Genomic DNA, 11,773 nt, shown 5'->3' with positions numbered 1-11,773 from the left:
CTTCTTTTCATCTCTCTTAAATATTTTTCCATCACAATTCTTGAGGTTTAATTAAATATTTTCTCTCACTGTGTGGATGTCACGATCACTGACGGTCCGCCGATCAACTGCTTAGTAACTAACATTAATGGCATGATCCCAGTCCACCCCCCCCCCGCATCGCACCACAATTCTTTAACCCAATGCATCATGGGGGCTGTAGCGCATGAACTCACGCAGATGCCGGGTATATTCACGTTTCTGAGCTTCATTATTTTGTTCACTTTTTAAACTGTCTGACGTCGGATCCCGCTGGAAGCTACACCGCTAAACACGAACTTTAGCTGTTATTAGCTGTAAGTGAGGACGTTAACCACTTCTGATTGGTCAGATTGATGACATGTGATCAAGCCTCCAACAATGATTGGCAGAGACAGGTGAAGGGGGGGGGGGACTTCTCTAAAAGCTGAGTTTGAGGCTAGTTTTGTGGCCGGATTGCAATAATATCATTCAGATTAAAGACTCATTTATAGAAACAAAGAAATATTTATTTTACCATCTTGCATATTCCAAACTATCCAGTGTTAAATCAGGGCCGTTTGGATAAACACAGAGCAGATACCATAGTGATGGTAAATGTTTTAGATATGTGAAAATGGGTAATTTCCCGCGGCACACCAGACCATCTCTCACAGCACACTAGTGTGCCGCGGCACACTGGCTGAAAAACACTGGATTAGTTGGAGTAGGACCCTTTTCTCTTCACGTTGCAGTCTAAACTGGACTTTGTTCTTAGTCTCTACTGTTCCTCCATCCATTGTTTCCACATATAAACAACTCTTCCCACCTATAACACCCAGAAAACACATCTCTGTGATGTTTTTTGTCATCTCAGAAACGGTGTTGAAGTTTAGGGCTCTGAAGAAGCCTGCCCAGCTTACGGTCATCAACAGCTTGGAGAAGGTACCTCTATTTCTTCCAGCCTTTCAGTAGAACTCTGCTTTGAACTGGAATTAACTGCACTTTTCTGTAGAAATGTACCAAATCATAGTCTTGATGAATGTCATGCAGACGTAATGTGCTGTCCCTGCAGGCTTTCTGGAACTGGGTGGAGAATTATCCAGATGAGTTCACCATGCTATACCAGCGTCCACAGGCAGACATGGCAGGTAAGCACCGCGTCTGTGGGCTCTAAGCTGGATGTCTGTTGGTGTTGATCAGATCCACTCCACAGCCTTTTGCTTTACCAGCACACTTTATTATCCAACAGTAACTGTTGTAATATTTTAGATTTTAGATTAGAAATGTTTTTCCAAACAATCAAGAAAATAAAAGAATTCATGTGCAATACAATCAATCATCGGAAGTTTATATCCATAAAGACATGTCAAACACAGGGTAACTAAATGAAAGGAAAGGTGTACAAGACTGTGGTGAGACCAGCCATGTTGTTTGGACTAGAAACAGTGGGACTGAAGAAAAGACAGGAAGCAGAGCTGGAGGTAGCAGAGATGAAGATGCTGAGGTGCTCTTTGGGAGTGACCAGGATGGATAGGATCAGGAATGAATACATCAGAGGGACAGCACATGTTAGAGGTTTTGGAGATAAAGTCAGAGAGGCCAGACTGAGATGGTTTGGACATGTTCAGAGGAGAGACAGTGAATATATTGGTAGAAGGATGCTGAGTCTAGAGCTGCCAGGAAAGAGGACTAGAGGAAGACCAAAGAGGAGGTTTATGGATGCAGTGAATGAAGAGATGAAGGTGGCTGGTGTTAGAGTGGAGGATGCTGAAGACAGGCTTAGATGGAGGGAACTGATTCGCTGTGCCGACCCCTGAAGGGAAAAGCCCAAAGGAAAAAAAGAGCTCCAATTTGGATTGTGTATGACATCCAGCTTTTTAAAATGTAAGAGAACTGCTTAAAATTTTGCAGTTCATTATGTTGATGTTTGCAAGTATTGAGGAGTGGGACACTTACATTCCATTATAAGTTTTAATGTTTACAAATTTACAAGAGTTCAATTTAAATATGTTAAGTGCCAAGAACTGTGCTCTTAAAAACAATCAGATTTTTTTGGTATGTTTTTTCTGTTTGCAGCATAAATAAATAATCTGTGGATTATTAGGAATTCAGGGTTTGTTTTTTTGTTCAGTATATATCGAACCATGAGCAAACTGTATTGTTGCATCCCTAGTCAGAACTATCATATGTTTATAAAGCATTGGTATTGCTTCAGGACTAACTGGCTCTTCCTGAGCTTTACTAATGTCTGCCTGCTCTTATGTCAACCGTGTGTCTTGACAGAAGCTGCAGAGAAGCTGTTTGACCTGGTGGACAGTTTTGCTGAGAGCGCCAAGAGGAAGGCAGCAGTGTGGCCCCTCCAGATAATTCTCCTCGTGCTCTGTCCAGAGATCACCCACACCATCTCCAAAGACACGGTGGAGGACAGCAAAGCCAACAAGGTGGCTGGAGCTGTCAGACACAGCAGCGTGCTCAGGGCAGAGGCGGGTCACTCACACGGCTGCTGCTCTTCTGCAGAAACAGTTCCTGGACAACCTGAGGAAGGCGCTGGCGGGGCAGGGCGGGAACAAACAGCTGATGGAGAGTGCTGCCGTTGCCTGTGTCAAGCTCTGTAAGGCCTCCACCTACATCAACTGGGAAGACCACTCCACCATTTTCCTCCTGGTGCAGTCCATCGTGATGGATCTAAAGGCAAGCCTAGTCTCTTTTTGCGGAATCAGCCTGGCTGTTCTGCAGATGAACCTCTGCAGGAGCCTTTGCAGCTCACAATGAAGGTTTAGATCTTAAGGATATTTCTAGGGTTTAGGTCAGCTTTAAAGTCCCAGTGATCATCTTTACATCAAAGTTTTCCCAGTGCTCTTTTCATTATGACTGATGTTTATAGCCAAAATCAAGAAATGTGTAATTTGCTAGGACGTAGTTTCTGCAGAGTAGCAAGAGTTCATCAGAAATTCACCATTGTTGGCGTGTAGTAAGCCTGTCCCCACTTCTCATCATCTCTTTGTTTGCACTCTCTCTCACTAGCTTACAGCCCCTTACCCGGCCAACCTAACATTAGTGGTGCAACAAAAATGACGAACAATATCAGAGCTATCCATTCAAGATAGCGTGGTAAACTTTTTTGTTCAGTGATTTTTTTATTTTTTATTTTTACTGGTGTCTGTGGCAGACATACAATCCTGTCCACCTTTGTCATGGGAGGGATCACACATCAATGCAAGGAGGTGGGGTCATCTAGACCCCATAAGAGAGCACAAGGGTTAAAGGAGAGATGCAAACATCTGGAGGGAGGAAGTCATCTTCACTCCAGTGGAAAACAATAACACTCTGGAGCTCTGCAGCTGTAGAAGTATGTTCAAAACACAGACAGACGGGTTTGTCTGATGTTTGAAATGTTGCTCAAAGATGTCAGTTATACCCACTGTGAACCGGGAAGTCCCGGTTCCTGAGGGAGTCCTCTCTCCTGAATGAGTCCTGGTTGCTGGAGGGTTCCATCCATCTTTTTGTCTCAATGGGATATTACTGCCTCCATCTGCCTTTTGAAAGTCTGGTTCTCTGCAGACTTGTTCAAGCCAACATGCTTTTTGAGAAAGAAGAACATTTGCTGGAAAAATTTTTTACTCAGTACGACCCCTGGTCATCATCTCTGAGGAGATGAATTGAGGTGTTTGAGAGTAAATCTCTTCTTGTTCCTCCAGGCAATGCTGTTCAACCCGGCCAAGCCCTTCTTCAGGGGGACAGGCAGCCAGAATGCTGACGTGGAGCTGATGACTGACTGCTTTGTCTCCTGTTTCCGCATCAATCCTCACAACAACCAGCACTTTAAGGTGTGTTTTCTCTGACCTTCAGAACCGCTGAAGCACTGATGAGGGCTGAGAATACCTACAGCAGTGAGGGGTAGTCAGTCAGCTGGTTCTATATCATCCCTCCTGACCACCAGAGGCGGTGCTTCAAGCACTGAATGATCCTTCTTGTGCATGCGTAGTTTGCGCAGGAGGTCACAGGTGACTTTGTTGTCACCTGTGACCTCCTGGTGACCTCCACGGGAGGCTATAAAGTCACGTGGCACCAACAGTTCTCGCGAAAACGCAATGAATCCTAGGTACCGTGAACTCTGGCAGTCATCCGAGATTCATAGAGCCGTAGTTACGTACGTAACGTTCGATTTCTTACATTTCTCTAAAGAGCGGGTTTCTCATACTTCCACAGCAAACTTAATATCTTGGGTTATTCTCTAACTTCTCTGGTTCTGACCCCTTTCTGTCCCTCAGGTCTGCTTGGCCTCATCCTCTCCGTCAACCTTTCACTTCGTCCTGGTCAACTCGCTGCACAGAATAATAACCAACGTAAGTCAGCCCGTCTTCTGGATCGTGTAGGTAGTTTGGTGTTTATCTGTGGTTCTGACCCAACTGTGTGTTTTCAGTCTCATCTAGACTGGTGGCCAAAGATTGACACGGTGTACTGCTACTCTGCAGAGCTCCGCTTCATGTTCTCAGACACCAAGTCCCGGGTGATCCAGGCCGCTGGAGCACACCCTCCAGTGCGCATCACCCCGGTGAGCTGCTGCTGCATGACACGCCTGAGAGCACTGCCGTGGTCAGAACCGGTCCATGTGGGAGCAGATCATCCCACTCTGTGTGAATGCGGCTAGGTCCCCCTCCAAACCTGTGACCTGCTGCAGCTCTGAACTGTCTCACCTTCCTGACTGTAGTAGATTATGAAAGTCCCTCCGTTACTCCTGAGTCCTCATGCTTAGTTCCCACTTTCCAGTGAACTGTTTCTTTTGAGATGATGATAAATGTGAGTGGACTGAAGGTGGCTGCTCTGCCTTTGAAAGGAGGCCAAGAAGGAATGTTTGCACCAAGACTCTAGCTGTCAGTCAGACAGTTTCTTGAACAACTGATCATCTTAAAGGGGCCATACCATGAAAGAGATTTAATGTGCATTTCACTGTTCCTCTCTATATAGAACCCCAAAAGGGTATTTTGATCCATTCATGCATTTAAGAGTAATCCTCTAACCGTATATCTTCCAGTTGTGTCCTGTCTTCAATCAACAGATGTTTGTTACTTAACTTACGGCGCTCCTTTAAGACCCCCCCCCCCCGACATACTAAAGGTTATCATATGTGCATCCATCTTTGAAGATTATTATTATTTTCATGGGAGAAATACAGACACGCTGCCACAGACTCTAGGATGACGTCATGAAATGGGCGGCAGCCACACTCAGCGGCAGGCGGAGCTTCAGGAATCGAGCCGTTTCCCTTCTGGGTATGAAATGGCTCATGAAAAACAACTCATATATAATAAAGAATTCGTTTTTTTGTGTTCCAGAGGTAATCTATGATCAGATATATGGATATAGTTCACTCTAAAAGGCTTAAGAAAATCATGGTATGGCCCATTTAAAGAACCCAGAACTCTCCTATAGGCTGTGATGAACAGCACTCAGGTCCAGCTCAGGAACAGGAGCAAGTCCACTGTTTACTCCATGTGTCAGCACAATGTTCCTCCAGACTCATTCTTTTGAAGGTTTTCAAATATTCTTATGTCTTAAATTAAACTTGAGTTTATTAAATTTACCAAAATGTTTTCAAAAGAGATTTTCGCTGCCTTGATCTGCATGATCGGATTGTTTCTCATTATTTTGGCCAAATTAGTTAAAGAAAAAGAAGCTGTTAGTCCACTACCATTCAGGTTAAAGTGATGCTGGATACTGCAGGACTGCACAGAAACAAACCTCCCCGTGCTGCAGTCTGTGGCCTCACCTTGCAGCTCCAGAGCTGAGGCTCCATCCAGACACAGAGCTTTACTCCAACATCTAAGATTTCTGTTATTTAGAGAGAAAAATAGGTTTATCTAGAGAAGCAGCTGAACATTCATAAAGAGGTCACAGTCCACCACTGGGGCCACTGCATTAAAAGAAACCTAAAAAACATGAAGTGGGGACTCAGTTAAATGCTGTTATTTATAAAGTTCCAGTTTACAACAGAAAAAAATATTCAACCTAAGTTATTATTGAATTAATTCCAAGCACTTCAGGGAATCATGGGTAATCTAATTTAGTCAATGTCTTTCCAATAAAGCCTTAAAATAATGGCTTATAGAAGTGGCTAACAGATCAAAAGAAATGACAGCAGTGGGGAGAAAACTTCCTCTTAATACACGGAAGACTAGGCAGAAACCTCCAGCAGAACCAGACTTGGAGCCAGGCGCAAAGCTGCAGTCACTGGCTGAAAGAGGGTGCTCCTGATGGGAGGGCTCAGCTCATCAAGCCTCCAGCTTCAGAAATGTCTCAAACAAGTGTAGGTGTTGGTCGAAACAATCCCAAAGTGTTGCAGCAGCAGCTCCTTGTCCGTGAGTCATTGATGGGTGCTTTGGGGTAAAGTCAGAAGCTGATGAGCTTGTGTGGTCTCCTGCAGAGTCTGACCTTCATAGGGAAGAAGAGCACCAGCCTTAAAAGTAAGGACAAAGCCACGGACCTCGACACTAACAAGTGCCTCCTCCTCGCTCTGGTCAAGCTCATCCACGCAGATCCCAAACTCCTGCTCCACGTGAGTCCCCGCACACCATTTCACCCACCAGCACTGTTGCTGTTCTCCACGTCACAAGTCTTTTTGAACATATGGAACCTCCTTTGTTTGCTATTTGTGTTGTAGAACCCGGTGAGACAGGCTCCAGAGACACAGAGCAGCACGGCAGAGCTCATCATAGGCCTGGTGCAACTCGTCCCACTCAACAGCACCACGCAACTATCACAGGAAGCCATGGAGGTGGGACCCACTCCGCTAGCAAACACAGGACTGACTGCACTATCTGCAGGACTCACTTCAACATCTGCAGGACTCACTTCAGCATCTGCAGGACTGACTGCAGCGTCTGCAGGACTGACTGCAGCGTCTGCAGTACTGACTGTAACATCTGCAGGACTGACTGCAGCGTCTGCAGGACTGACTGTAACATCTGCAGGACTGACTGCAGTGTCTTCTGGACAAACTGCTGCATCTGCATGATTCACTGAAGCATCTGCAGGACTGACTGCAGCGTCTCCAGGACTGACTGCAGCATCTGCAGGACTTAGTGAAGCATGTGCATGATTCACTACAGTGTCTGAAGAACTGACTGCTGTATCTGCAGGACTCACTGCAGCGTCTGCAATACTGACTGCAGCGTCTGCATGATTCACTGCAACGTCTGCATGATTCATTGCAGCGTCTGGAGGACTGACTGCAGCGTCTGCATGATTCTCTGAAGAGTCTGCAGGACTGACTGCAGCGTCTCCAGGACTGACTGCAGCATCTGCAGGACTAACTGCAGCGTCTGCAGGACCGACCGCAGCGTCCGCAGGACCGACTGCAGCGTCCGCAGGACCGACTGCAGCGTCCGCAGGACCGTCTGCAGCGTCCACAGGACCGTATGCAGGGTCTGCAGGACCGACTGCAGCAACTGCAGCAAAACTTTGAATATTTTGTGGTGTTTTAACAGCAATAATCTGCAGGACTCACTCAACATCTGCAGAACTCACTTCAGCATCTGCAGGACTGACTGCAGTATCTGCAAGACTGACTGCAGCATCTGCAGGACTGACTGCAACGTCTGCAGGACTGACTGTAACATCTGCAGGATTAACTGCAGGACTGACTGCAGTGTCTGCAACACTGACTGCAGCATCTGCATGATTCACTGCAACGTCTGCATGATTCATTGCAGCGTCTGGAGGACTGACTGCAGCGTCTGCATGATTCTCTGAAGAGTCTGCAAGACTGACTGACCGTCTCCAGGACTGTCTGCAGCGTCCGCAGGACCGGCTGCAGCGTTTGCAGCAAAACTCTGAATATTTTGTGGTGTTTTAACAGCAATAATCTGTTTAAGTAAGGCAATTCAAGTTTATTTGTATAGCACTTTTCATGTACAGAAGCAATTCAAAGCGCTTAACATAAAACATTTAAAGAAACAATCAAAAGAAATAATAAAGATGTGATCAGTAAAATAAAATTTAAAGAAAGTAAAAATATTTTGATTTAAAACAAGCTTAGTAATGCTTATTTTCTTTCAAAGTGCAGATAGATACATTTCTTTAACGTTGTTAGGATGATAATAATACAAAAACAAACAAACTTTTTGTCAAACTGATTGATCTGTATTCTTCTTTTCTCTGGTGCCTCCTGTCCTGCTGGTTCTAGGCTCTGCTGGTTCTCCATCAGCCAGAAGCCATTGAACTGTGGAACCCTGACGCCCCTATGGAGACTTTCTGGGACATAAGGTAGGACGTTATGAAATGTACAACAGCAAAAAGGGAGGGAGTCTGCTTTCTTCTTTTTGCATGCAAAGAAGGCTTCTGTCGCCAATACTCACTCAGAAGGTTTCCGTTTTTTCTTTCCTTTTCAGACTTTTCTTTTTCAGGGTTTTTCCAATGATAAAAATGTACTGCTCACAAAAATTAAAGGAGCACTTTAAAGAAACACATTAGATACATCAGATCTCAGATGAAGTTGGATATCTATACAAATAACGACAGGACAGTGTCTTAGGAACAAAAGGATGCCAAGTCTTTTAACGGAAATAAAAGTTTTCAGCCTACAGAGGCTCAGTTATGTAGACACCATCAAATCAGAGTGAAATGAAGATGTGGCAGGCTAGTCCATTTTTTCCAAAACTTCATTTCTGCAACTCAAAATGCTTTCCAGTATCTTGTGTGGCCCCCACCAGCTTGTATGCATGCTTGACAACGTGGCGGCATGCTCCTAATGAGACGACGGATGGTGTCTTGTGGCATTTCCTCCCAGATCTGTGTGAGGGCATCCCTGAGCTGTTGTACAGTCTGAGGAGCAACCTGGCGGCGCCTAATGGACCCAAACATAATGTCCCAGAGATGTTCTATTGGGTTTAAGTCAGGGGATGGTGAAGGCCATTCAATTGTTTCAATTCCTTCATCCTCCAGGTACCGCCTGCATACTCTTGCCACGTGAGGCCGGGCATTGTGGTGCATTAGGAGGAAACCAGGACCTACTGCACCAGCGTAGGGTCTGACAATGGGTTCAAGGATTTCATCTGGATACCTTATGGCAGTCAGAGCACCATTTCCTAGGCAGTAGAGGTCTGTGCGTCCCTCCATGGATATGCCTCCCCAGACCATCACTGACCCACCACCAAACCTGGTGCTCAGGGTGAACCTGCTCTCGTCTGTACAAGGCACCAGTGGCGGACTTGCCAATTCTGGTGTTCTTGAGCAAATGCCAGTGGAGCTCCACGGTCCTGGGCAGTGAGCACAGGGCCCACTACAGGACGTGGGGCCCTCAGGCCACCTTCATGAAGTCTGTTCCTGATTGTTTGGGTAGAGACATTCACACCAGTGGTCCTCTGGAGGTCATTCTGTAGGGCACGAGCAGTGCTCAGCCTGTTCCGCCTTGCACAAAGGAGCAGGTATGGGTCCTGCTGAGGGGTTGAGGACCTTCTACGGCCCTGTCCAGCTCTCCCAGAATAACCACCGGTCTCCTGAAATCTCCTCCATGTTCTGGAGATTGTGCTGGGAGACACCTTAAACCTTCTTGCTGCAGCATGTGTGGATGTGCCATCCTGGAGAAGTTGGACAACCTGTTCAACTTCTGTAGGGTTAAGGAATCTCCTCATACTGCCAGTAGAGATAATTATCAAGCCAAAATCAGCACGAGTGGAAAACCAGCCAAAAAAGATCAAGAGGGAGAAACTTGAAATGACCTCCACATGTAACACCAGTCCTGTTTGGAGGGTTTTCTAATTGTTGCCACTGAAGTGCACCTGTTGTTAATTCCATAAACACCAATACAGCTGAAATTGATTAACAAGGCCCTCAGCTGATTAACCAACCAGAAAATTATCAGACAGGTTTAATTCAATTAATGGTAGGCCCAATAAAAAAGTGTTCCTTTCATTTTTGTGAGCGGTGTATTAGAAAGGTGCTTCTATGTATGCACATCTGACAAACTAAACAACAACTTAAGACATTTGTATCGGTGCAAATTAGTATTAGAAGGACCTGTTTGACAGTGGTCCAATCATTGGAATTTACTGGAGATCTTCTGCTCTTCAGCTCACAGGTGCTCTTTAAGATCTGTCGCAAACTCATCGACCAGCAGATGATGAATGGGACAGAGGTGCTGAAGTGGCTGAGGGAAATCCTCATCTGCAGGAACAAGTTTCTGCTCAAAAACAAGGTACCCCCCCCATACAGTTCAGGTTCACAGCGGTGACTCGGGTCAGCAGACACCAGTGAGTCCACTGAGCATCTGTGCATGAGCTCCTCCCTGTTCCTCCAGGAGTGTGCCACCATGGGAGGTGGAATTCCCATCTGCCGGCAGGCGCAGACCAAGCTGGAGGTTTGTCTCTACATGTTCCTGTGGAGCCCGGACACCGAGGCTGTGTTGGTCGCCATGTCCTGTTTCCGCCACCTCTGTGAGGAGGCGGACATCCGCAGTGCTGCAGACGAGGTGCCTGTCCAGAACATCCTGCCCAACTATGCCACCTTCAGTGAGCTTGCCTCTGTCAGCACCATGATGGGAACAGGTCAGCCCTCTTTCAGCCCATCCTGCTGTTGTTTGCTGATATAGATAGATAGACAGCTTTATTAATTACCGCAGTTGGTAATATACAAACCCTCATACACATGTCCATACACATGCACACATGTACATACACATACCTATACCTATATATATATATATGTTTATATACAAGGGTAATTTCACCACTAAGTCCTAGGTTTTGCCCTCCTCCCCCCCAGAGAGATGTTAAACAGACTTATGGCATGAGGGACAAAAGAGTTCTTCAGTCTGTTTGTCCTGCATTTTGGAAGGAGCATCCTCTCACTGAACAGACTTCTCCTGCTGCTGATGGCAGAGTGCAGAGGGTGGCTGGCCTTGTCCACGATCCCCTGCAGCTTGCTCAGTGTTCTCCTCTCTGCTACTGCCACCAGAGGGTCCAGCTTCATGCCGACCACCGAGCTGGCCCGCCTAATCAGTTCCTCCAACCTGGAGAGGTTGGCCTTTGAGGTGCTCCCACCCCAACACACTACACCATAGGACAGGACGCTAGCAACCACAGACTGATAGAAAATGGCCAGGAGCTTCCTGCAGATGTCAAAGGATCTTAGTATCCTAACGAAGTACATTCTAAGGCGGGATCTTGGCATGGCCAAGATGGGGCAATGCCCCCCCAAATTTCAGGACTGCCCCCCCAAACGTGACGCCATGCAAACAAGAAAAACAGAGCGCTCTCTGCTCTCTCTGGCTCCCATTCAAAGTAGCTGCTAGTGCTGATTAGTAGATCCAAGGGATGGCGTGGCCTCTCACGTCACTCAGGTCCTCCTCTCTTACTCTGTCGCTCACGCACACACAGCGGCAGAGACACGCGGTTCTCAGCAGCCGAGCTGGGCAGAACTGTTTAGAAGTTTTTATCTGCCGTTTGTCGCTGAAATGACTCGATTACCCAAAATTTAACTCTTTCTTGTCCTCATCTGTTGCTCTCTTTGTTGTAATGTGGAGGAAAAAGCGAGAAAAGAGTTGACAAAGTGCAGGTTTCTGGTTGTTAAAGCTAGCGCTGTTTGTAGCAGCTAAGCTAACAGTACCGCAGCATTAGCTGTTTGAGATGACTCGCCTGGGACGCCTCGGTGAGACCAGGCGGCTACAGGCGGGGAGATGAAGGCGGGCAGTGGGAAGTTGGGGTTGTCTTTCATATTCCATTGAATTTTAATTTGCCTCACCTCCTTAGTATAAACTTTAATATTATGTTGTTTA

At 46.3% G+C, this 11,773-nt stretch overlaps 1 protein-coding gene across 1 annotated transcript in view; it reads left to right on the top strand.

Annotated features, from left to right (window-relative positions):
- Window positions 1–11,773, top strand: part of LOC112151129 (neurofibromin) — an 88,757-nt gene that overhangs the window by 22,632 nt on the left and 54,352 nt on the right. Inside the window, exons 7-18 of the mRNA XM_036217533.1 lie at window positions 875–942; window positions 1,073–1,148; window positions 2,284–2,441; window positions 2,518–2,691; window positions 3,699–3,827; window positions 4,272–4,346; window positions 4,424–4,555; window positions 6,425–6,556; window positions 6,662–6,775; window positions 8,186–8,265; window positions 10,072–10,195; window positions 10,298–10,544. Coding sequence (XP_036073426.1) covers window positions 875–942; window positions 1,073–1,148; window positions 2,284–2,441; window positions 2,518–2,691; window positions 3,699–3,827; window positions 4,272–4,346; window positions 4,424–4,555; window positions 6,425–6,556; window positions 6,662–6,775; window positions 8,186–8,265; window positions 10,072–10,195; window positions 10,298–10,544 — 1,509 coding nt within the window. The remainder of the gene's footprint in view (window positions 1–874; window positions 943–1,072; window positions 1,149–2,283; window positions 2,442–2,517; window positions 2,692–3,698; window positions 3,828–4,271; window positions 4,347–4,423; window positions 4,556–6,424; window positions 6,557–6,661; window positions 6,776–8,185; window positions 8,266–10,071; window positions 10,196–10,297; window positions 10,545–11,773) is intronic.

Source organism: Oryzias melastigma, linkage group LG20, assembly GCF_002922805.2.
Source record: "Oryzias melastigma strain HK-1 linkage group LG20, ASM292280v2, whole genome shotgun sequence".
Classification (NCBI taxonomy): domain Eukaryota; kingdom Metazoa; phylum Chordata; class Actinopteri; order Beloniformes; family Adrianichthyidae; genus Oryzias; species Oryzias melastigma.
Note: the sequence above shows the minus strand (reverse complement) of the source record. Positions and strands in the feature narration are given on the sequence as shown.